The sequence below is a fragment of the Lampetra fluviatilis genome, chromosome 2 (genome assembly GCF_964198595.1).
Source record: "Lampetra fluviatilis chromosome 2, kcLamFluv1.1, whole genome shotgun sequence".
Classification (NCBI taxonomy): domain Eukaryota; kingdom Metazoa; phylum Chordata; class Hyperoartia; order Petromyzontiformes; family Petromyzontidae; genus Lampetra; species Lampetra fluviatilis.
This window is the reverse complement of record NC_136276.1, coordinates 19,359,002-19,385,995: the sequence shown is the minus strand read 5'-3', so window position 1 is coordinate 19,385,995 and position 26,994 is coordinate 19,359,002. Positions and strand designations below refer to the sequence as shown.

At 44.3% G+C, this 26,994-nt stretch overlaps 2 protein-coding genes across 2 annotated transcripts in view; one reads left to right on the top strand and one right to left on the bottom strand.

Moving 5' to 3' along the window:
- The window catches only part of LOC144937970 (Krueppel-like factor 6), a 66,521-nt gene extending 59,667 nt beyond the window's left edge, over positions 1 to 6,854 (top strand). The window contains exon 5 of the mRNA XM_078865630.1: positions 6,339 to 6,854. Coding sequence (XP_078721756.1) covers positions 6,339 to 6,390 — 52 coding nt within the window. The 3' untranslated portion in view covers positions 6,391 to 6,854. The remainder of the gene's footprint in view (positions 1 to 6,338) is intronic.
- LOC144943863 (ATP-dependent 6-phosphofructokinase, platelet type-like) overlaps positions 1 to 26,994 on the bottom strand; it is a 339,772-nt gene that overhangs the window by 178,517 nt on the left and 134,261 nt on the right. The gene's annotated exons all lie outside the window — the stretch shown is intronic.

The window sequence follows — 26,994 nt, the reverse complement described above, 5'->3', positions numbered from 1 at the left end:
ATATGACCGAATTGAAAATATTCATGGTGTAATGTGTTAAAAACAATCAAAACCAGCTTAAACATAAACAATGACCTTTTCACGTGCAAAGACAAATAGTTAACACATACTCTTTGGTTCTTTCGGTAAAATAACGTAGGTATAAAATAAAATAAAACAGTCTGCATCAGCGGCAGACCACACTTTCCCACCTGATGACGGACGCTTGTGTTGCGCCCAAAACGTCGTGATTTATTTTCTACCTACGTGACTTTACCGAAAGAACCAAAGAGTTTGGATTCCTGCAGTCAGGAAAGCTTCAAATCAAGTTAACAAATATTTACATTTTTGAATTTTCAATACCGTCCTGTCATTTATAACGTATATTTTATTTAATCGTATAATTTATCAAATGTGATTTATGTTTGTTTTAAAAAAAAAAGACTATTCGTAAGTGACAATGCAATGCAACATTAACAAAAGCACAGATTTAAACATGCGCTGTTCATTTTTAAATACCGCAATTTCATAAACACAGTATATGCATTGTTTACAAAACAAATGACATACGTTTGTTGTTGCATACTAAATTTCCTTACAATTGGTAGAATTCGACGCATTAGCACAGGAGTATACTCACCATGTGCTCTTGTGATGCACAGACAAACATATCCGCTGGAGAAAAACGTGTACGACCTCGAACGAATGCAGCACTAAACGTTTTATTTCAGACGCGACCTGGCTATCACAAATGATAGCTCAACGAAGTGGCTTATCATGTAGAAATGTATCACATCTAAATACTCTAAATGCATGTTTCTAAATGTGGAAGGAAAACCCCAAGAATCCAGAGAAAAATCCACGCGACCACGGGGAGAACATGGAAACTCCAAATATAGAGGCTTCAGGGTCGGGATCGCACCCACGACCTCCCGTATACGAGGCGAGGTAGTTAACATCTCCCAGACACCACCGCGGCATAGCAACCAATGAGATTTGCCCACAGGCTGCCTCAATCATCAAAGGGCGATTTATTTATTTATTTTGGAGAAACTCCAGATAGCAAATCTTTACTTGGCATGAGAAGCCAAACACCCAGACAGACATTTGCAAGTGCTGAATCGCAACGCTGTAATTGTAAAACCTAATCATACAATTATATAACTACATACAACACAATTGGAAATATCTGCTTAATCTTATCCAAGCGTGAACCATTTGGATAAGACTCGTATATTCGTCACAATATTGGAAATGTATGTTCTTTTGCAATTAGTAGTTATATACTTCATTTATTTATGTTTATTTTTATTTCGTGACTTGCTTACCTTTTCTCTATTTTGTATTTTTTATTGTTGTTGTAATTCGCTGACCAGCCCCTTACTGGACATCCGTGAAAAAAAGACTCATTGGATTCTGTTAACTTATTGGCATTCATCACGGTTTCATATTAAATATCCGGCTTTATCCGGGCTTTACATATATTTGATTACAGTATTACATCGTTTTAATTATTTTATGGCCGAATATTCCTCCATCAAAGCATAGTAGCATGACAGATTTTTTTTAATTTGGACAACCGTGTAATGTTTCCATAATTTACTGCGATAATGTATTTCATTTACATTATACTAGTTAGGTAATTGCCCGAAATAAAAAATCAAATCTACGCAAAAAATAATTATGCAAATCAAACTTTAATTCGCTTTACGAAATAAATCATTCCCCTTTTCACTTTGTTCTGAGATTACTCGGTCGGGACATTTTATTTTTTCTAAAGGAATATCCAAAACCAATCCCCATTCCTCCTTTTTCATATAACATTGGCAGCGCCACGCAAGAGAATAGTAATCTACAACGGAGATCCTCACTCAGGAAACTCCTACATTAGTGCGTTTGACCAGTGCCATTAATGGATGGTTTGCACGTGGTAGAAAAACACTAACCGCAGTACCCGCTACGCAGTGCAATGTGTTGGATCTGTGCGATGGTTTCTCTCGGTCTCTGTCTCCACTGCGATGTGCCAAGACACCGCGATTGTCGCTGCACTTCTGTGTGGTCTCTGAGCTACCATTTTGTCATAATCAATAAGATGAATAGCCAGCGGCGCTAATGATGAAGCGATGGAGACGTTGCAATAATTACATTTAAAGAACACACACTCGCATCACATTCGTCATAATATATCAAGCACTAAAAATGTGTAACTTCCATTCAATATGATTTGTGTTAATTACAACGGGCACATGTGGTGCATTGCAGGTTTGAGTCCGTCCCATGATTATATATCGTCGTTAAAATGTGTTCCATTTTTTATACGTTTTAAATGTGCATCAATATGCAAATATGTGATGAAAAAATATGTGATGTTGGCAAATTGTAAATGTTCAGAAGTAAGAATGTACAACATTGATCATAATAATATCGGTCCCGAAAGCCTACGTGTTACAACATTGATAGATTTAGAGGATTATGAAGAACCATGTAGCTTGCATCACAATCCTAAAGATAAAGATTGTAACCTGCCCCAGTGATGCAACTTAACTCTGCACCAGAATTACCATTGACCAAACCACAAAACACTCAGCCACACCATAGATTCCAAATAGAACCTTTACATAGCGTCAAAATACAGTAGGCTTTATAAATGCGTTAATTACGAGCCAATATACAATACAATTTACATTTATATAGCGTCTAAATGCAACCGCAGATGCTTCGTAGGGGCAAAGATATTTAGCCCTATGCACATGAAAACAAATGGGATCTTAAGTCTTGACTTGATTAAGGCCAGCAAGGGAAGTCTCAGCTGCGGCGCCGTGGTGGTGAGATGTTAACTACCTCGCGTGGTATGCAGGAGGTTTAGGGTTCGATCCCGACCCCAAAGACGCCTGTATATTTGGAGTTTGCGTGTCTCTCTCCCCGTGGTCACATGGATTTTTCTCCGGGTCCTCCGGGTTTTACCTCCACATTTAGAAACATGCGTTTAGAGTATTTGTCTGCTAAAAATTTCCACATGATAAGCCACTTCATGGAGTTATGATTTGTGGCCAGGTAGCTTCTGAAAAAGAGCAATATAGCTCAGTGGGCCTTAGCTGGTAAAATAAAAATATAAATAAATTTCACCTGAAGGCGATTGCTTGTGTTGCGATCGAAAGTCGTGATTTTATAAAAAATATTTTTCTACCTACGTGACTTTACCATAATACCCAAATAGTATGAATTCCTGCAGTCACGCAAGCTTTAAGTCAAGATGTATTATTAGTTTTAGTTTAGCTGCAAGAAAGTCGGGAGGAAGGGAATTCCAGACGGCATTACATAATCTTAGAGCGAGGACTTTCAAAATGGCGTAGGAAATAGAAAAAGCGAGGAAATACAAAAGCATAATGTGTGTATATAAATACAGTAATAGCTCAGTTTACATCGGGGATGCGTTCCTGAAAGGTGCGACGACGAATATCGAAACGACGTCAATCAAAGCGACTTACAGCGTCGTAGGCAGAGGCGAAGGCTGAGAGAAGGCGACGGATAACGAGAAATGACGGACGACGATGCTGTCAGCGACGTAAGTGTGTGTGGGGGTTGAGGCAATGGCAAATCAGGTAGCGGTGTTAATAATAAAGTGACGACGTATTCGCCGTGTCTCCCCGTATCTCGACCGTGTCTCCCCGTGTCTCCCCACATCTCGCCGTGTCTTCCCATGTCTCCCCGTATATCCCCGGGTCTCCCCGTGTCTCCCCGTATCTCGCCGTGTCTTCCCATGTCTCCCCGTGTCTCCCCATGTCTCCCCGTGTCTCCCCACATCTCCCCGTGTCTCCCCATGTCTCCTCGTGTCTCCCCATGTCTCCCCGTAGACTGTGTGCCGTGTATCCATAAGGCTAACGCACTTGTTCACTATGGGCCAGGCTCAATGGCATCTTTGCGTTCAACTTCGCATCGCACGATAAATAAAGGTCATCATGCGCCTGATGATTGTGGCAAACATTACATTGGCTTTTCACTTTTTTTTAGAAGCAATGTCTTTTGATCGTTTAACGCTACAAAAAATGAGCAATTTCTCACATCGCCATAACGAGCACTTTAATGTCATTCCCTATAAAAAAACATTACCTTCCATAAAAATTGAAATGTTATATAGGCACATAGATACTATATATGTGTAAAGATTGTAGTGTAGAGAAATTCCATTGTATACTTCTTGCTTGATGTTGGGGGTGATTGTGTGCTTACCTGCAGATTTTACACTTAACTGGGATGGAATGAGTGAATAAACATAGATTTTCGGATGAATTGGCCACCATTATCCGGTTACTTCTCTTATCTGCATGATGGCTTGGATATAAGGAAGAATTATCAACTTCCATGAAGGTTTTTGCTGACACTTCTGAGTGACTTATTGCGGGAACATTTTCAGTTGAACAAGTAGGCTTTCACGGCTAATATTATCGATAGCTTTTTTTGGGTTAAATTACGTAAATATAAATGTGTCGTTAAACCCACCACCACCTGACACAGACATTTAGTTAGGTTTGTCACGTAAACAAAACATGCCAATTCGTCACTCGTGTGTTGGAGAGTAAACGTTTACAATTCGAGTACGACGTTTCGCCAGTATTTAGAACCAACCTCATCAAGCAACAGCCAGAATTATGGAGAAATCCTCCTTCTTCGGTAGAATGTATCGCACAAGATAGGAATGTGTGCGGATCGTACAGGCTGTGCACATAATAGGAGGTGTGTGGACAACAGAGAATCGGCAAAGAGGAGTTTTACTGAAACCGGAACAGATGAATGGGGTTTGGTCAGGGCGGTTGAGAATCCTTTTTTTGGAATGTAATTCACTGAGTGTGAAGATATCCTTGTTTTTTCGGTAAAGTCACGTAGAAGGGAAACAATAAAAGAAAAAAGAAAAGAAAATATTTATTGTTTCCCTCCTACGTGACTTTACCGAAAGAACCAAGAATATGAATCCCTGCAGTCACGAAAGCTTTAAATCAAAATTTTAGTGTGAACAGTTGAATGCGTGTAGATTTTTTAATGTGGACCGCACAATATACGTGTAGGTATGTCATCATCATCATCATCGACGATCACTCAGGGTCGAGTATTGATTGTTCCTCCTGGTGGCTCCTGATTGTGGATCTTCAAATGGCTGAAAAGGCCGATCTGAGAGCTTCTGCTGCAATGTGTGGGCAAGGGTACGTGATGATGGTGGTAGGGAGGTATCGTGAATGTGCCTATATGTAGAAAGCCAACTGTTAATTTCACTGCGCGATTCTCCACCGTGTAAATGTTTGTTGTTAGACTTGTTTGCCCTGCTAAGCCTCAGCGAGTCTCATTAGTATTTTGAAAAGGGTCCTACAAAGTTGTTTGCAGTAGGGCGGGAATGATTGCTTTGATTGATTGTATATTCCAATTGAGAAATGAAGAAAGTATGACACTTGTGTACGCACAGGTCATCAAAACTGCGTGCATATATAACAGTAGATGAATTTCGATTTAAAGCTTTCGTGACTGCAGGGATTCATCTTCTTGGTTCTTTCGGTAAAGTCACGTAGAAGGGAAGTAATAAAATAATAAAAATAAAACATAATAAAACAATTCTCACGACGTTTCGGCCACAACGCAAGCAGCAGCATAATGGGACTTTGAAACCCCTCCGCCCACCCCCTACGCATTGTCCATTGGTATGCTAAATTCCTCTTCATATGCACATTCTTTTGTTAAGGCGCTCCTCCTCGCTACACCTATATAAGCTCCTAGCTTGATAATGTTCTCATTCTTCGCCTGAGGACGGCTGCTTGCGTTGTGGCCGAAACGTCGTGAGAATTGTTTTATTATGTTTTATTTTTATTATTGTATTACTTCCCTTCTACGTGACTTTACCGAAAGAACCAAGAAGATGAACAGTAGATGACTTAATGCATGTCTATGACACATGCAGACTATTTGCCAAATTAGCAGATGACTCACTTGGGATTATGTACAACCAATAAAGTCCTCCTACTGGCAGACGAGTGCCCCAAGTTACTCTTGTGAATTAAACTTTCCTGGTCTCTTGAGGTCTCTTCTGATTAAACAAAATAGACGTAACAAACGTAACCATTAATGCACATTAACCTTGCAAGGGTACGACTAATCTCCATACATACCCATACCTTGCCCGCACCTCCGATTACCACGCTCGGCTACATACGGTGCGAAAGAAGTTCAACATACATACGGAATTAACCTGCGATGTTACGTACAGGATCACTGAAGTAACAACTTGATACCTGGCGTCAACACTGACGCATGCTCTGTAATCCCTCTGTTTTTCACGCCGCCTGATTGCCGATGTTGTGTGCGGCTATTTGCAGGAGCTTCTCAAGGTCTGACCACCTGGCTCTGCACATGAAGAGGCATATCTGAGTCTCGCATCCACCTCCCTCGGACTCCTCAGACTTTGCACTCCGATGCCAACGATGACCGCCACAGCCCCGCCACCACAGCGCTACCGACTCCCAGCAAGAACACATCGGTTCTCCTCGGTGATTAAACGAAACGCAGATCGGAAGGTCCTATTTTCCAAGTGGGCATTTGGTAAAACAGACACCAAGTGTGATGACTTGCTTCTAGTTGATCCATGCACTGTGCGCATTCTTGTGAAATAAGTGTTGAATTTCTATCAAGTATGAGTTTTAAACAGTCTTTTAGGCTGTGCTATAAAACTGTTTTGCCCATCCACGTGTGGGCTCCGAAATCGGAAACAAACAATTTTATTAAAGTTGAGAAATAATCGTCCCAGGGACGATGAGAAAGTTGTGCGCTTCGGCGCACTCAATACATTTCTAAGAACTGCCCTCCGTTTTTCATTATCTTTCGTCTCGCAAGGATATCTGTTGCACCCTTCAACAATATCCCTGCTTCACTAGCATGATCTAAATGGGGGGGGGGGGGGGGAGATAAGAGAAATATAAATAAGGACACTTTAATACTTTCAATGTCTTATTCTTATGCAGTCACCTGAAGAAAGGCCACATGCTTCACTCGTGGTAGTAATTTTTTAGTGAATCAATTTCAAAACATTTGACACCTTGGAAAATGAACAGAGTCCAGACAAATGTCTCTGGCTTTGATTAAAAATGTGCAGCGCTGCACAGGCAGCAGCCCCCCGTTAAAGAGCTGGGGTGGCTGCTGGTCCTTCCATTGCGCTCGCAAATGCAATGTTGGAAGACGGAGAATGGGAGGCACAAACCACAACGATAAAATCCATGGATTGCACCTTTGCTTCAAGCGGACAGAAAGCATATAGAACGGAAACGCATTAAAGGGAAAGGTCTCGGGTTTTATGTGTTCCGTATTTCACGCTTCCTTGCCGGTGCAATGTTGGCAAGTTTAGGGCAGCATCGATACTCTGTTATGTTTTCAAAGTAGATCGTGAGTAAGGAAAGCTTTCAAAAAACACAGAGCCATTCATAGAAACTGTGAAATAATCTTGTTTCATCAGGGGGAATCTTTTTTTCCATTGTCACGTTATCTGTCCCAATGGCACCCGTAACGTGTCCGCGAAATGCGTGGTATAATTGGGTTTTTAACATCCTCTTGTCTGGCTTTCCAGACGAAACGAAATTATCTCCTCCTGGTTACATCCCAGAGTGGTGCCTTAAATGTCATGCATTGCGTGTACACGCCATCCGTCGGATTAACCGTCACACGTTGACATTTAATGAGGGGGTGCAATAACAACGCCTGTTGTCTCTGTGCCCTTACACCATTGATTTGACACCATATTAGCCATGTTGCAGACTCGATCATTATGCGGACTGTTACCAACCAACAACACTATCAATATGCACTTACAATGGATGTCAAAGACACCCTCAAGGTGTTTGCCTTTGATGCTTGGGTACATTTTTGTAAAGGACATGACAAGAGGGCATTTTTCCGTGCTGTGTATGCTTTGCTGGGTTTTTTTTGCGAATTAATACGATTTTTTTAGAGGGAGGGGAGGTAATTTGTGTTGTTGCTACTTAAATTATTGTGTACTGGAGTAACTTACAAAGTACTATCAGGTTATAATTGAGAGCCATATTGTTGGTGTTATAAACCACTTAATTGTTTTGTTGTTGTTGTACAATGAGGAATTATCTCTGAATTCACGTATGATAGTGCTCAGTAATATATATATGCTGTTCTTGATAACGCATTCTCTATTTTTTAAAACCAAATGTACAGTAAGCCAAAAAAAGGGTGGGGCAACAGCACTGCATTCAAAAAAAATATCTCATCGTTTTAGCGACGGCATCTGGTTGTGATTAAGCGCTCACCATTGTGGTAAATTTGACAGACAAACAAGACACCGCATTACTTAGATAATTCGGAGGAAGGTAAATCATTCAAATGTGTGCATGAATTGGCTGGCATCGGAGCAACGCTATACTCTTAAAAAATTTGTTTAAAAAAAAAACAGGAGCTCCAAAGCATCAGTTTGGTCACCACATGGCACCAGAAGTGCTCTCGTATAAAGAATGCCCATCAATGAATTAATAACCCGGTCACACAGCACGCAAACACGCAGCGAATACGTACAGGCACGAGCGAAGCTCTTGGCCCGACGCTCCACTAAGAAAATCCACCAAGTGCATTGCACAGCAGACTACGACGATAAACACCAAAGACAACTTACAATGCACAATCGCCCCATATATATAACAAAAAAAACTTAGTCGTAAAACACAAATGCAGCATGCGACAAACACGATACCTGACACATTTTTTAAGCTTCGCTGGACCGTATATCTACCACAAGCCTAATTTCAGCTTGGGAGTTGTTCGGATTGAGGGGAGGAGGTGGGAGGAGGAGGGAGGGAAAAATTGACGAAAAGAAGTTGAGTAAATCCACGGGATGTCGTGTGAAATCCTTTGATTTAACCCTAACCATAGACGGAGGCAACCATGCGAGCCTGGCTTTACCAAACATCTGTGTGCACAGCTTAGAGACGCTTACGTCGCTAAGAGGCTGTTTCCATGGGCACATAAACACGGAATGACATCAAGCGGCGGGGGGGGGGCGCCTTCTTCTTGGGCACTCTGAAAATTTGTGACCATCCTCGCAAAGTTTCACTCCTGCCCAGCCGAGCCGAGCCGAGCTTACGCGACCGCCGAACATTTTCCGGCAGATGTTGTGTGCGACGATTCGGCGGACGGCCCGAAACGTTTTTGCGGTGTCGAGTAAGCGTATGCAAATGACGCTGCGCCACCTTTCCCCGAGTGTCCCCCACACTCCGTCGGGTTTCCTGACATTGTGAAGTCAGCGGCAGTGAATTGTGAGCCAGAGGTCGCAAACGGGTTTTGATTCCTTACCCGTACCCGGCCGCACCAGGGTCGCAAATGGGTACCCGTACCCTACCCGAAATGAGTGACAAACGGTTACTCACCAGTGACTCACGGCCTACCCGTACCCAGCCGGGTACGGGTAGCCGGGTATCGGGTAGGGTACGGGTATCGGGTACCCGGTTGCGACCTCTGTTGTGAGCCCAGTGGATGGAGGCGGGGGGGAAGCATGACTCTGGTGGAAGAGTTCCAAATTGGGAAACTGTACTTGATTTTCATAGTGCTTTTTAGAGTGTTGAACGGTCTGCTTTGATTGAAACCAATTCTTTCGAAGAGTTTGGCCAAAATTGTGAGGGATTTTTTGTATTATATTAGTACGCTAATGATGTTCATAATATTGGTGAACATGATTCATGTTTGGTTCCTTTTTGTAAAATTGTTTTTAAATATGCGGCTGGAAAATTCTATGCAACATTTTGTTGACGTTCTGTTGTGTAAATGCTTTTTTTATTGTGTATCGCTTGATAAACCAGGCACACTTACTTAAGTTATTCCGGTTGACTGCATTGTAATTCTGACAACAACAACAAAAAGCCATTGGCAGCATGAATCTCGGGCTGTTTTCATTTCTCTAAAAAAAATCTACCTGTCTTTTGATAATGGGTGTCTGTGATGTCTGGGGCATTTTGGAAACCACGCGCGTCAATCTTTGCTCATGCCTATTTCTGGTTATCAAATAAAGAGAATGGCATTCTTTTTGAACTGCTGTGAATCCTTTGACATTTCCCAGAAACCATTTTTTTGCTGACACTCGTATAGTTCCTGAGATAACGTGAATCGCATTGCATTAAAATCGTTGATTAGGCGAATGTTGAATTATCCTCTCTATTACAAAATACAAGTTAAAATAACATAAACACTCCAATTAATTTAGCTTAACCCTAATCAGATTATAAAAAAAAAAATGAAAAATGATGTTGCAGATCTTTGTCAATCCACTGCTGGATGAAGGCCTCTCCACGATATTTCAAGCCAGGCCACTGGGTTTACAGCACAATGCACCAACCACTGCAACCATTGCACCACTGCAATTGTATTATAGCACAGCATACAACCATTGTATTGAATTAAAATAAGATATGCACTCCTTCCTGTGATGCATAGCTAGAATGGTAAACACACTTGCCCCGCGTACCGTGTTGGAAATATCCTGAAAGATAAATGTAGATAGTCTCACAGTAAAACAATCCAAGTTCAATGTAAAACAAATATAAATAACATTTAACCAAACTATAGAATGAACAAAGTAAATAGACCAAAGCACAAAAAATTATCTAAATGCAATTACAAAATGTAATATTGGAAAAATGAATTAAAAATAAAAGCGAATACAAACAAAATCAAATACTTCTAGATTTGAAGCTTTCGTGACTGCAAGGATTCATATTCTTATGTTTTTTCGGTAAAGTCACGTAGGTAAAACATTAAAATTAATAAAAGTAAAATAAAATAAAAAATCACAACGTTTCGGAGGCAACACAAGACGGAAGCTCACGACGTTTCGGAGGCAACACAAGACGGAAGCTTGTGTTGCCTCCGAAACGTCGTGATTTTTATTTTATTTTACTTTTATTAATTTTAATGTTTTACCTACGTGACTTTACCGAAAAAACCTAAGAATAAAAATCAAATACTGTATATGTTTTACATTTTACACGCATTTCTAGGGTATAGCAATTTAAGAGTGGGTTACATTCATAAATAAAGATATACTAAAAACATCGATAGAGCTCTCATTTGCAAGCGTCCATCTGGCATGCTGTGGTTCTCCCAAACGCTGTGTGGGCAAAACATGTTTAGAACCAAAAACAGTGTGTCTCGCGGAGCAAATTTCCAGGAAATTGTGTAAAAAAATGTGATTATACATAAGATATATATATAAAATATATAACGCTGATTTATTACTTTCAATGAATGTCCTCAAACAGGTGTAATAGAGTTCACGACTCTTGGACGCCGGAGTTGGAGGCACACGGGTTTTATTCACACAGCACGGTTCTGGCATACAACACTAGAGGGGGTGTCGGCCCCCTCACCCGGCTAGCTGGGGATACACGCGCTAGCTACTTCCTAGCCTGCCTCCTAGTCCTCCTCTAACGGGCTAGGGGAGGCTATTTGGCCCGACACTGGTAAGTCGGGCCCGGTACCCTGAGTCCCAGACCAGCGCTGACAAGAGCACCGGCTCTGGATCTCGGGACCACGCCGCTGGCTCGGTCCTGTTCGGCCCTGATAAGGACGGCGAACCAGGGGAGTCCAGGGCTCTAGCTAAGACGTCTTCAGTCTTCACTGGTTAGCTTAACAAGAACCCCGAGCCCTCCGATACATCCCCTTTTATACCCAACCCCCCGCTGAGGGGTGGGGCCCCGGGGGATCATAACTCCGAATCAGCCCCCCCGGGGTGCCTGGCGCGGACGTCGTAGAGAGCACCTCCCCGTGCACTCACGTAGCCCCGCCCACTGTGTTTGTTTGCCATAAGCTGCCATGCATAACGGGCTCTCTCTAACACCCCTACACAGGCAAAACGTGTGCATTCATTAGAGCAAACTCACATCCACATTTACTCCAAGTCTTAAATACAAGATGTGCATTTGAATGTTGCTAAAATCCAGTGGAAATTATGTTTGAATTTTATTCAGATAAGTTGCAAATATTGCACCGTATTTAAGATGGCATGAACATGTGTTTTTAGAATGGCTGTAATTAAATGTGAGCCCGTGTTATTTATGTACAAAAGAGGACGGGTGGTTGACCCAAGTATTGGGCTTTGGCATATTCCTTTAGAAACGAAAAAAAAAGAAATCTGAAGAAATCACTGCATTCTGAAGATAATATTCTTCCCTGTCGATAATTTTGCAAACCGGTCCACTCCCTTAATACTTACGCTGCTCGCTGTGTAATCTAGAGGTTAAGATTATAAACCTCACCGAAGACTTGTCAGAGAGCGATGAAGACAGCTGAGCACACCTTAGCGAAATATTCAAACGATGGAAATGGCTGTTACAGCAATATTCTCAAATCTGAAAACCAATTGCTTGGCATTTTGGAGTTGCTTTGCCAGCAGATTGGAAACAAGCAGATTTTCCATGTATCTGCATATTTGAACGTACAATTATTTGTCAATTGCTTGTAGTCATTTGAATTTTTACATCACTGCTTCAACTTTATATGTTCAAACAATTTCATCGAGCCTCATTATTTTAAAATGAGTGCTCAGGTGTGTACTGACTGGAATATAGGCCACCAAATAGTCATCATTCAAATTGTTTACCAAAATACCCACAGTTGACATTTTACAAGAAGAGGCCCAAGCACTGGGTAGAACAAATATATTTTTTTACATTGATCAAGGGGGATTCTGTTATCGATTTAGTCGATGGTAACAAGTTTGTCAGAATGAATGCATCGGACATTGGATACTGAAGCCAATTCCATTCCCATGTCTCTGACAGCAATCAATTGAGAGTATGCAGGGAGCTGGAATATTACCGACCAATAAACCTGCAAAGTCAGATGTAGAAGGCTGGCAGTAACGGCGAGATGAAAACGGGATTCAGGTGATAATTTGCACATTCATCATAAGAATTCAATCGTTTTGGTTTCAAGATAAAAACAATTGTTCAATTGATTAAATATATAAAATTAACACTCCCCTTCCGCTTCTTGGATAATCAAGGCAGAATAAATTAAACCCGTTCAATGATACATTAGCATCTGTAATGGCACGTGGAAGCCATATTTCTGGAACAGCACTAATGCCTGGTTTTAGGGTAGTAATACCTACTTTCAAGGCATCGACGTTTATCCAAAATTCCTTGACATGTAAGTGTATAAATCCAAGTCCTTTAAAGTTTGGACAAGTAAAATGCTTGGGGACAATTGAGGTGGGATTTTTTTTTTATGAATTTGGTTATTTTCCACAAGTTAGAATAATTCCCTGTAATGATTGCAGCTAGGTGTTTTTGTGAAATGCCCTTGATGCGTTTTACCTTTCAAACCTGTAAAAAATTGTCATTCATTGAGAATATCGTTAATTATAAATTCTCTGTCTTCAAGTGTAATTATATACAAACGAGTTTGAATGGTGTCACTATCTATTGGAGTCAAATATAAACAAAAAAATTACTAACCACAAGAGTTGTATGGAGTCACACATTAATGCTTTATAAATCGAGATTATATTTAGCCTTGGCTATGCACACCTTTGAAATGAGTTATGGCATTCATAGTACAGATAAGACTAAGTGAACAGCATGAGGTTTAAATATCCATATATTGTCCTCTTTAGGCACATGCCGTTATTTTGGGGCCCATCACATTTCAAAACTGCCACCAAGACATTCCTTTCGATGCGATAGTTTTAGTTTTTTACAATTAACGACGGCGGGCGGCGATGGTAATGACAGGGGATGAACTTGCTTCGTTAATGGATACGCGTGTGAACCGGTGGGTGCTGGTCCCAATTGTGAATGGAACCGCTCTACTCACCTCATTTGCAAACCGCAAGGGCGAGTTTCAGCGGTGGGGGGGTGGAGGGACAGAGGTGGGGGCAGAGGAGGAGGTGGGGGGGCCATCTATCTTCGCCGTGAATCCCCGGGTTGGCAGTGCGTCTTGCCTGGTCGGGGTGCGTGCCACATCCAGCCCAGACGCAGCACTGCTTACGAGTGCTGATTAGCTCTTCTGGGCGTGTGACCTTTCAAGCCAATTAGCAGTCGCGACATAATGTGGGTTACGTGCCCGGTGCGTGTTGGAGCACAGAGGCGTTGCGTAGGGGGGTCACGCTACACTGTGGATTCATGGCAATGGAAATGTAATTGGCAACGTGCCAGAACCCTTCGGAGGCCCTATTTAAATAGCCTTATTTGTGGTGAGGACTTACATAATGAGCTACGTAGAAAAAAATGTTTTACTCGTAAGCAAGCGTACATTGTTTAACCTAGCTTTAGATTGTTAAAATGTCAATGTGTGATGATAGGCTGGAGTGCAATGGCAATAGACATGAAGGTTAGGGGTGTCCGTTAATGTGTGAATTTAGTTATTTATATTCATTGCAAACAGACACCCACAAGCAGGTCCCCGCGTCTTAATCACAGTTTGTATCACTTTGTGGGAAGCCAACAGAAGTTGTTTGAGTTCTTAGCAATGCAATGTGGAACTTATAGCAAAGGCTCGGAACCACAAACTGCAATGTACAGCCTTTTTTTTCTATTTAACACGTAATAGGCTAATAATAAAATAATTAAAATATAACATGATAAAATAATTCTCACGACGTTTCGGCCACAACGGCTGCTTGCGTTTCGGCCACAACAGCTGCTTGCGTTGTGGCCGAAACGTCGTGAGAATTATTTTATTATGTTTTATTTTAATTATTTTATTATTTCCCTTCTACGTGACTTTAGGCTGTCACGACCAATATTACCAATAATAGATAATTTTTTGTGGGTCAGATCTCTTAAAGATAAATGTGTCGTTCAACCCGCCACCACCCTACACAGCCAATTCGTCACTAGTTTAGCACACCGTTTGTGTGTGTTTGGAGAGCAAACCCACAAGCAACATTTACAATTCAAGTAGCGTGACGTTTCGCCGTTAATTACAACCGGCCTCACGCAGGCGTTGACGGGGGGGGGGGGATCTGCAACACCCACAAGTGTGAATCGATCGTCGCTGTACGGGCCACGTGCTTCAATTATGTCCCCTTCATCTCACCACTCTGGAACCTTCGCTTCATCCCCCCACCACCACCACCATCACCAACCTTCCAACGGTTATTTGTCAATACACGTTCATCTCCTGCCCTTGTCGAAATAAACCCCCATATGTTCTACACATATCACTACCAGCCTTCTGTTACGATTCATTGCTCTGCACAAGTAAATGCTGTCACCTCCAGGGGTAATGTAATTAAATGTCCAGCGAATGCAATAGTCTCACCTCTGTTGTCTTGAAGACGCGACTTTTAGGTATTGCTGTTAAATAACACCGTATCGCCCAACCTGCTATTTCTTAGTAACGTGAACTGAAGAGTGATCTCTTTGTGAACTCCTTTCCAACGTCTGTATCTCAACCTTAATGGGATTGCGTTTCGCTTATACACCACCTTTCACGAGACATCGCTGCCACAGATAGCTTACGCTCGTTACAATCTTTGCAAAAGCTGCTCGGAATTGAAATATGACAACGCACTGTGCTGCGGTGACGTTGTTTTTGAAACAGTGCTACAACTGAAGATCGTATTACACAGAACCACGCCATACACGATCGCTTCACGCGTGGTGTTCGCACCACAACGTGTTTTTGCTATAACGCGGTTCTTCCTTTTGGAAAGCACGTTTCGCACAACGCAGTAGACGCACCGTTATAAGTCGGAAGGAGCGTCATTTCAACGCGGAACGCGCTCCGTTATAACGTGGAACGCGCTCCGTTATAACGCAGAACGCGCTCCGTTATAACGCAGTTTCTGAGCGGACGATTAACTACTTAATTGAGCTGCGTGGCTGGGTGGTACGGTGATACAGTCCGTTGAATGATACAGTAACGCGGCGGTGTACCCTCAGTTATTTCTTCCGCCATGTCACTGTGCGTGCCTAGCAGTAGTACATCGCATCTCGCCAAACTATATCGTTACATTATTGATTTGGAAAGGTTTCGCCGAACGCGTTTTTTTCGTTTAATGCGGCACTTTTAAGGAGCTCATCTACAGCGTTAAACGAGGACTTACTGTAAATAGAAACATTTAAATGCAATGTGTAACTTCCCTGAGTTGATTTTATAAAGTGACCTCCTAGCTATAACATAGTGCACTTCTGCAGTTAACATTTCCATAAACTCCGAATCGGAGCCTTCTATCTCGTGACATGGCTCTGGTAGCACCGTAATAGGATAACATGAATCCGCGACAGAATGAATGATACATTATGTCCACGCTTTGACATGAATCCGCGATAACATGAATCCGTGACAGAATGAATGATACATTATGTTCACGTTTTAGGCCCATATGTAGAGTTATCGGGCGTGGCTTTGCCCGTATAAGGAATACTGGAACGGGAATCGACCGATGGTTTACAATACAACCTGTGTGTATATGATTTCTGGATCAAAAGAGACGATTTGTGGATCGCAAAAGCCCCTGTATTAGGCCGCCCCTTGACGCTGATTGGCTTCCTTCGGCAAATAACATAATTTATCATTCGTTCTGTCGCGGATTCATTGTATCCTGTTGCAGCTCTCCTGAAATGTGATCTGTGATTGAAATCTTCACAACAATAAACACAAAATACACCCCTGGCTTATTGCCAGGGGTGTATGTTCTCTGGTAATAAAATAACTCAGCATTAAGCTAATTATCTGGTGATGCTGCTGCAAAGGCAGTGATGCACAAGCACAATTAACAACAACTCAACACATTTGTCAATAACACTGTGGCCTTGAAAGATGTTGTTTTGTACTCATGGACAACGTTTCGGGCAATGACCCTTCATAGCATATTTATGTTGCCCAATAATCTCCGTTCAACGTTGATTTACGTGCTATGAGGAAGGGTCATTGCCCGAAACGTCGCCTATTATGTATTGAATTTCGATTTAAAGCTTTCGTGACTGCAGGGATTCATCTTCTTGGTTCTTTCGGTAAAGTCACGTAGAAGGAAAATAATTTAAATAATAAAAATAAAACATAATAAAATAATTCTCACGACGTTTCGGCCACAACGCAAGCAGCCGTCTTCAGGTGGAGAACAGGTGTGTCGAGAAGGCAGAGTCTGTAAAGTCACGTAGAAGGAAAATAATAAAAATAAAACATCATAAAATAATTCTAGATTTGAAGCTTTCGTGACTGCAAGGATTCATATTCTTAGGTTTTTTCGGTAAAGTCACGTAGGTAAAACATTAAAATTAATAAAATTAAAATAAAATAAAAATCACGACGTTTCGGAGGCAACACAAGCTTCCGTCTTCAGGTGGAACCGTCACAGCCACGATAATTTTAATGTTTTAACTACGTGACTTTACCGAAAAAACCTAAGAATATCATAAAATAATTATGTTTTATTTAAATATTTTATAATAAAATAATAAAAATAAAACATAATAAAATAATAATCTTTTATTTTTATTATTTTATTATTTTCCTTCTACGTGCCTTTACCGAAAGAACCAAGAAGATATTATGTATTGCATTCTACGAAGGCCACGGTGTTATTGACGAACGTGTCGATTTTGTTTTAATTCGTCCGCCGCGTTGGCCACCCTCTGTTTCGCATTGTCAATTTGTGCGTTACGTCTCGGCACCGGTACGGCAACAGACGATGCGCAGCGTCTGTCGCGAAGCCCGTTCGTCTTCATGCTGTATAAAAACAAAATTGTATTGTATGATGGGAAGGTTCTCCTTTGGGCTTGTGCTTTTTTTTGTTCTGGTCACGGGATTTATGGCATCTGCCGCCCGTGACACAGCAGGCAATGCGCTTGAAAAGCCCTCGAGAGAAAAAGAAAAAGATCCCAACAAACCTTGGATAAAGAATTCATTTTCCAAAATTGACCGAAGAAGTATTTTGGTTCAGGCACGGTATACGGGGAGAAATAAAATACATAAAGTCCAATTTCATGAACAGTTACATTCTGAGAAGCGATGAAAAGGGCCGGAGGTTTTAATACAACATTGTAGTCAGGGGGTTGGCCTTTTGTTCTCGAGTTAAGGACTTGCTCTGTGTAGGTTATGTGATTGCACAATAGTTGACGCCATTGTTAAGTTACGTTTGAGTCCTTGAAATGCCATTTTACACGCATCTGTACGTCCATTTCCCTCAAAGGCTCACTTCACTGTGGTCTTTAAAACCGTATACAGTTTAACACGTAGGCTTTCGCGACCAATATCATCCATAATACAGAACACGTATGCCAACAAGGACACTCAATACATTTTAATAATGTTGAAGCTCTGTGCAAAACTAGTTACTACTGGTCATGACGTAATTGTGAGAAATAAAAAAATATTTTAACCGTTCGGATAACTACAGACTTAGTGCTCCTTGGAAGCGAATCCTCGCGTAATACATTGTTTAAATGCATGTCTAAACAGGTCACCATACTTCAATAGGATTTACCGTTGAACAATAGCAGGTAAGGCTATTTTAGTGCACACAATCGACAAGAGGGCTTGCATAATGCGCATGCATAATGTACGTTGATTACCATACAATTAACCCAACCGGCAATGGATACCCATATCCATTTTTTTCATTCACTAATCCCCCCCCCTCCCCCCCTCTTCGCACAAGAAGTTGCTCACAAGTGACGTCATCACATCGACGCCTCTATATAAGGAACGAAACAGGAGGGTTTCTCCACGAATCTGGCTGTCGTCTGATGATGCTAGTTGTAATTACTGGCGAAACGTCGTACTCAGGTTGTAAATGTTGTGGCTTGGCTCTCCAACACACCGGTTAGTGCTGTACTAGTCACGAATTGGCACGTTCTGTTTACGTGACAAACCTTACTAATTGGCTGTGTCGGGTGGTGGCGGGTTAATTTATATATTTACGCGATCTAACCCAAAAAAAATCTGTATTATGGATACAGGATGTCTTTGCCATGTTGACTTTCATTTGTAGGTGGATTGAAAAACCCACAAATCAACAGATCATATTTTAAACAACTGTTGTGCTGTGTGCATATCGAGTGTGTGTGTGCGGCACATCGCTGCTCTTGTAGAGTTATGCGAGTCTACATAATCTGTCGTATTGTGAATGGCCGAAATTCTTGTGTAGCGTCTCTATTTTACATTGGATGAGTGTGATCGTCTGCATGTCTACGTCTGAGCTTTTAAACTTGCAGAAAAGACAACATCTGAATATGTGGTTTCCTTGGAACCATGACCATTGGAAGGGTTGTAGGACAATGAAATGTGTTGGTTGTTTGTAGAATTAAAAGGCCTGGACAAAATGCATCAAGCAAAACAATTTAACTGATTCCAATCGATGCTATGTCCTCTGATGTCCGCACCTCCGATCATCACGTTTGGCTACTTACGTTGCGAAAGAAGTTAAATGTATATATACATCGATGTCAGAATTTCAAGCTTGATGAATAACAATTATTCCTTACTAATTATGCTTTACATGATCATAAACTTTGCCTGTGAAGGCATGTGCTTCTTGCTAATGTAATTCGGGCGTAAATGGGCGGGTCGGATGTGACGATCCGAGAGGGAGGAGTCAGGGTCACGTGGGGGGGAGAGGTGATAGCGGGGAGACAGGAAGACATCTGGGTCAGTCGGGGGAGTGAAGAGTGGAGACCACGTTGGGTGGTCGCCGTGCCTCAGCCTGGTGTTTGAGGGGCTCATGACGGCGCCAGCCAGCGGGATGGAAGAGAGAGTTGGGGATAGAGGTTGGAGAGTGGCGAGATCGCCACAGAGGCCACGCAGGGCTGAGGTTGGGGAGTGGCGAGATCGCCACACACGGTAAGACTCGGCACCGCCAGCCAGCGGTGACCGAGCACGGAGGAACGGGGAGCAGCGGTAGCTGCTGTGAGAGCAGCCGGAGGACTGCACAAGGGGGGACCTGCAGCGGAGCTGCAGGAGCGCGAAAGGCTACGGGAGCGAAGGCAGAGGTCGAGCTGCCAAGCGGGGGAGACTCTGAGCGAGGGCCGTGTGGGACAAGTGTAAGAACCCGAATAAAGGAGAACGGAGACAGACCCAGGATCGAGTCCTTTATTACACTGGTGTCAGAAGTGAAACGCATGTCAAAACAGCTCAGAAGAAAGAATATTCCTGCGCCATCATCTGCTACATCATCCGACTTACGACGGAGACAGATAGCGGCGCAGCTGGAGACCTTGAAAATCGTGCTGGCGCAACTGTGGGAGCTCGTCACGCCGAGGACGGCGGTGGGGAGAGCCGATGGTGGTCTGCAGGCCGCCGCCTTGCCTGCGCTGCCAGCGCCATCTGCCACGCCGCACGAAGACGCCATCTTGGGCGTGGCAGGGGAGAAACGGCGGGAAGCCGCCATCTTGTCTTCACCGCGGCGGGAACACGCCGCCATCTTCAACATCGCGGTGGAGAGGCGGCCTTGCGCTGCCATCTGGAGGTGCCGCGGGGTGAGCAGCCTGCTGTGAGCTGCTGTTTTGCGAGGAGAGGACGCCGACGCTGCATCTGCTGGGGCGGGAGCTCTCCCGTCCTGGCTTGGGTGCGAGACAACGGAGCAGTCAAGTCGCCGAACGAGTTCTGCGAGGCGTCTCAAGTTACCACCCTGCCGTCCTCTGCTTGCTGCAGCCCCGGGCGAGTCGTAACGATACGCACCCAGCCTTAACACACACCTCACCCATCTTTCGAGTGCCGGGGGGCGATTTTTGTCATGTCTCGAGCGTGCGGAGCGCGGTTCGGGCTGTGTGTGTGTGTGTTCTGGATGAACGCGCTATTTGCTTGTTGCTCGGTGTCAATTAGTGTGTATGTGTGTGTGTTGAGGATGGAAGGAGAGTCTGCTGTGCTTGCTGAGTGTCAAATAGTGTGTGTGCGCTGCGGCGTGGAGTTGTTATCTTGATGGCGAAGTTAATTATTAACTCGGGAGCGTCGGGTATCCTGCGCTGTACCATCTCGTGGGTTACCGTGTGCGACGGGCTTAATTGCAAAAACTTTTTTTTTTGGTGTATTGTGCTGCGAGGTGCTGTGTGCGATGTGGTTGTTGCAAGAGAGAGAATATTTGTGTTGTTGCTGCAAAGTTACGACAGGATTAATGGTGTGTTGGTTGCCTGCAGATCTGCTTGCTATTGTGCTTAAATGTACGCGTGTGATCGCAATATGCTGACTGCATGTGCTGTTACACCGTTCTGTACGGTTATGGGGTGCGATGCATTGGTTGACTATTGGGGTTGGGATTGTTATTATTTGTGCGTACCTGTTGGAAATTGGTAACAAATTCGAGGGGGACCCAAAAATTTGGTTGTATGGGTGTTGTGCACACGAGATTGCGTGTATATTATAGGTAATTGAGCTTTGTGAAAATGAGGGTGCGCAATGACGCCGTTGTGGGTGGCTCAGATGTTAAGGGTGATGGGACCGTAAATTGGCGCCAAGTGGCGTCGCTCATTCGGTTGATTGCATGCAGCCAGGAGTTGCTTTGCGGGTTGGTGTGTGTAACCAATGTATTTTGGTAAAATATTCGTTAAAATTTCCCCGATATGACTGCTGTGCGCAGCAAGCTGGGGCTGTGCGTCTATCGTTGGTGGGGTGCACGCACGGAGAAAACTGGCCACGTGTTCGCACGTTGGGCCGCCATTTTGCACGCACGCGGGATATGGCGACGATGCGCATTGCGCAAATGGCCGCCATTTTCAGTGCGCGCGAGATATTGCGAGAACGCGCTTGGCGAAGGGGACCGCCATTTTGAGCGCGCGGGAAAAACCTCGGTGGGGCAAATATTCCATCTGTTATGCCTGCCATTGTTGATTGGGTGATGCACGAGTTGTGGTCACATCGGCCTATGGCTGATGGCTGACCTGACAGCCCGGAGGCAAAACCTCCGTGGTATGTCTTAAACTAATGGGCCGTGTGCTCATATGGCTCGGGGAGTCATGGTTCAGTTGTGTGGTGGCAGACTGAACCTGGTGTGCCGGGGGCTCACGGGATCTGGGTTAGGGTGTTATTGTCTCTATAAGAGAACATTACCCCGTGGGGGTGGTCGTTGGTGTCTGGCCTTGCCGAGGGATTGATCTTCCCTTGGCTATACAGCGTCAGACTATAAGATGCTGGTGTGTGTCCATCGCTGATGGGATAGTAAGGGAGGAGCAAGGCCGAGTGCTGCTCATCCCCGAAATTGCACTAGCCGAGAGTATGATCAGTGGATGTTGCTGTGGTTTGACGACCACGGTGAGGGTTAGGGCGAGTTAAACGTTACCGCTGGGGAGCGTGGCTCTCTCCACGCGAGGGTGTGTGACTAGGGGTTTGTTGAGAGTGACCGTGGGTACATGCTGTGTACGTGAGATGTCTGTGCTGGTCCTCAAGGGAGGACTGCTGGTGGGCAAGAGCAGGACATTTTTTTTTCTTGTTGTTGTCACGTGTAAATAATATTGTTGTTAAAATGTAAATACTGGGGCATCCATCGCGTTTATTTTGGGTAATTATTGGGGTTTTCTTAAGCGGGCCGGAATTACATCATCTCCACTACCCTGGGGCCGGGTGGCTGTCGTGTACGACATGCGGATGTGCGTTGTTGTGCTGTGCCTCAGGGGATTGGATTCTCCTTCTCGTCACAGATCTTCGGCGCCTGCCACACTGGGTGTTACCTGGTGTGCTAACTGGATGAGGACTTAAAGGAGCAATTGAGCGCCCGTTCGTCATTCTGCTCTACCACTTGCTCTTTGATGTTGGACTTGAGCCGAGCGGATGGAACAACAACATGGACACGCTCTAAGACACCACATTCCTGGGTTGTGTGCCATTCTTGCGTGTCGGTTGCCGTTGTTGTGCTTTGTGCTATTATTATTCTTGTTCTGTTCCGGTTCCTGATCCCTCCCCTTTCGTTACTTGTGTTGTTGTTATAATCTCCGTTGTGTCTGGGGGGGACTCCTGATTGTGATGCCTTCGCCCGCATTATTTTGTTCTGTTTCAGCCGAGGACGGCTGGAATTTTCTTTATGGGGGAGGGTGGTGTAATGCGGGCGTAAATGGGCGGGTCGGATGTGACGATCCGAGAGGGAGGAGTCAGGGTCACGTGGGGGGGAGATGTGATAGCGGGGAGACAGGAAGACATCTGGGTCAGTCGGGGGAGTGAAGAGTGGAGACCACGTTGGGTGGTCGCCGTGCCTCAGCCTGGTGGCTGAAGGGCTCATGACGGCGCCAGCCAGCGGGGTGGAAGAGAGAGTTGGGGATAGAGGTTGGAGAGTGGCGATATCGCCACAGAGGCCACGCAGGGCTGAGGTTGGGGAGTGGCGAGATCGCCACACACGGTAAGACTCGGCACCGCCAGCCAGCGGTGACCGAGCACAGAGGAACGGGGAGCAGCGGTAGAGCTGCTGTGAGAGCAGCCGGAGGACTGCACAAGGGGGGACCTGCAGTGGAGCTGCAGGAGCGCGAAAGGCTACGGGAGCGAAGGCAGAGGTCGAGCTGCCAAGCGGGGGAGACTCTGAGCGAGGGCCGTGTGGGACAAGTGTAAGAACCCGAATAAAGGACAACGGAGACAGACCCAGGATCGAGTCCTTTATTACACTAATAAGACGATGACCGGATGGTGCACACCACTGCTAGCATGTTATTCTGGAGCGAAAGTGACGCCCGTTGTTGTGAAATAATGATTTGTTTACGAACGTGCCGACATTCACGCAATCAACTTCGACCATAAGCTAGACCGTAGGTCATTGGGTTCGTGTCAGCCAAGAAGGCCTCATTTCACTGCACCAGGATGTATATGTATACATGTTGAACTTCATTTCGCATCGTACGTAGCCAACCGTGCTTATCGGAGGTGCGAGGTAAGGACACCAAAACTAAACACAACAAGTGCGCCTTTTGGCGTCATCTGGTCCAACACCAATGGAGACTAGGCTCTAAGAAAAGCTGTGTCGGGTGTGGACCAATCAACTTCAAGGACAGTGCATATCATTATCAGAGTTGTTTCTTTTTGTTTGCATTTTGACTGCTTGTGTTGTGGTTATTGCAAACATGATGCCTTGTATAAAGGTGTCAGTTTTTGTACCAGTTGAAAGGGTAAAAACCTATCACAACAAACGAAATTATATGGTATGTACGTTGAACTTATTCCCGTACTCTGCATAGGCTGTCGCCCAGTGGTTAAAGTTATTATCATGACAAATGCGAGTGTACCCCCCTCCTCCCTTCCCACCACACACAGCTGTCCTGCGGCTACCAAGACCCGCTTGCCAGCCCATAGGTTCACAACGTAATCACTCAAACGCAGTTGACAACCTGAAAAACAGCACTTTTATAAAACCAAGAAAAAAGTTGTGCTGCTTCCGTTATTGTTTCTGCCACTTTTTGAGCAGCTGTCAGATCAGAATGTGTGTGTGTACATTGCTCTGATAAAGAGTCCACACAGAGGTGTTATGTAAATGTTGTTTACAGTCAATGATTTGAAATGTAACGATGCACAGCAGAAAGAGCGCGTGACGATACGGAGGACGCGAGGTTCAAATGCGGTCGAATTGTCAACGAGTATCCCATCAGATGAAATGAGCAACACTTTGCGAAGAGCCAAGTGAGGTTTTCCCTAGAGACAGACTTTGCTTCTCTGCCATGGCAATGTTGAATTTGCAATCCTGACTTGGGACCGTCGCGTGGAGATTGAGACACAGACTTTAAAACGTGGCGCCGGCAAGGCAAATTCTTAATGCATTGACGTGAATATTAACTCGCTCTTTGGTTCTTTCGGTAAAGTCACGTAGGTAGACAAAATAATAGATCACGACGTTTCGATCGCAACGCAAATGACCGTCTTCAGGTGAGCCGTACTATGGCCCCGCCCTCTTGCCGCGTCTCGCAGACGGATTTCTCTCTCACCTGAAGACTTTCGCTTGCGTCGCGATCGAAACGTCATGATCTATTATTTTGTCTACCTACGTGACTTTACCGAAATAACCAAAGAGTATGGATTCGTGCAGTCACGAAAGCTTCAAGTCAAGATGAATATTAACTAGCTCTCGTAATTGAATTACTTGGAGAGTTGCCATGGTTAGAGCGCTCAACTCACAATCAGGAGGTTGAAAGTTCAAATCGAAATCGGTGGCCAACCTAGCACCTCGGCGGAAATATCAACTTCTGATTCTGATTGTGGGAAGTCAGGAGTGGTCATCCTCCCTCCTCCCTCGGACGTGTTGAGCCTATCAACTTGGCTACCGCTCCATTATTGTTGTTTTTGACCATCGCCCATCATCCTAAACTAAAAACAACTCTCTAAACTATTGTTATTTTACCAGGTAAGGCCTACTGAGCTATCGAGCCTGTTTTTTAGAAGCGACCTGGCCACAAATGATAGCGTATCATCACGTGGAAATGTATAGCACCAGCCAAATATTCTCAACGAGCCGTGGCCAACTGGTGTCTCTCAAGCCGCATGCGGCCCTTGAATCTCCCACACGCGGCTCTATCGAAGGGGCATAACGGAGAACACACTATCACAGCAATAAAGAATAATACGGGTAGGAACCTCTGGTTACACCAGCCCACAGGGGATTATTGTGTTCGTCCGTCGTGCAGGGAGGGGCTTGGTGGGGAGGGTGGGGCTGGGTGGGGTGGGGTGGGTGGGGAGTGTGGGGCTGGGTGGGGTGGGGAGGGTGGAGAGGGGCTGGGTGGGGAGGGTGGGGCTGGGTGGGGGGTGGGAGGGGTGGGGCTGGTCACCCCGTGGTGCCCTTATAAATCTCAATGTTTAACCTACTCACGCCGGCTTGTGCCCGCCCTCACAGTCGGGCATATTTGCGGAATAAACCACGCCGCCGTTGACCCTGGCCATTGACCGAGCAACCCAACGTTCCTACTAGCTCCCTCCGAAGGAATGCGTTGAATGTCTTCCGCGCTGTGCCGAAAACTGTCTATATATACGCACACACACATACACATATATTTGTACACCCCTGCCTCTAAGCGCGTGATGTTGATTGTAGATGTGGAGGGAAACCCAGAGAGATCTGGAGAAAAATCCACGCGACCACGGGGAGAGAGACACGCAAACTCCAAATGTACAGCAGGCGTCGTGGTCGGGCTCGAACCCACTACCTCCTGTGTACCAGGCGAGGGAGATAACATCTCGCCGGCGCGGCTTCCTCTCACTTTCTGAACGGTCTCATGTCATTAGCATGCGTATGCTTGCCTTACATGCGTGTTAGGGTGAATTCCCATTGAAGCCATGTACGATAGCAAAGGCTGGCCATTTATAACAAACTCGTATATTATGGGTTTCTTGGTCTGAAGTGGTGGGTGCCACCGCAAAATGAGCCGTAGACTTCCACTGCTGTGTTTGAGTAGCAACTACAAATTGCCGTGTTTGCCATTACATCGTTTTTTAAAGCAGATGTGCATTAAGCTCATGTTACGTGATGAATCGTATGTCGAGATGTGCCTTGTAAATGGATTACAAGCCACTTAAGTTTATTTAGGCTACAGTTTCTAGAAAGGAGTAGATATACAGCATTACTTATATCAAATAAATGTCCATGCCTAAGGTGGAGTTTGACTCCAACAACAGCATTTTTTAAACGATCTTTTGCATGGGCTGAAAGTCATATAAATTGAAAGAAAAAACCTGTCCTGTAATGCACTTTTGTCATTCACTCATCTCAAATGATCCATTGCCGAGAAGGGGGGGAGGGGGGCAAAAGGGGCAATTCCCCCTTGGCCTCACGCAAAAGAAGGTTCCATAACAGGCCTGGTTCTTGTTTTATTTTTGTTACCAATGAATAAGGAGCTCCCCCACATGGCATATTACTCGGGCCTCCAGCCCTGGGCATCCACAAACTTGTGGACCGCCCTGCCTTGGTGAATCAACTCCATAAAGATTTATTTTGAAATTTGGATCTGATCCCTAAAAGCTATGTTGTTGCTTTAATAGATAGCTAATTCACTTCCGTAACTGATGTTTAATCCAAAGGGAAGTTGTAAAAACAGAGAATAAAATGGAATTTGCTCCTTTTACACCCAA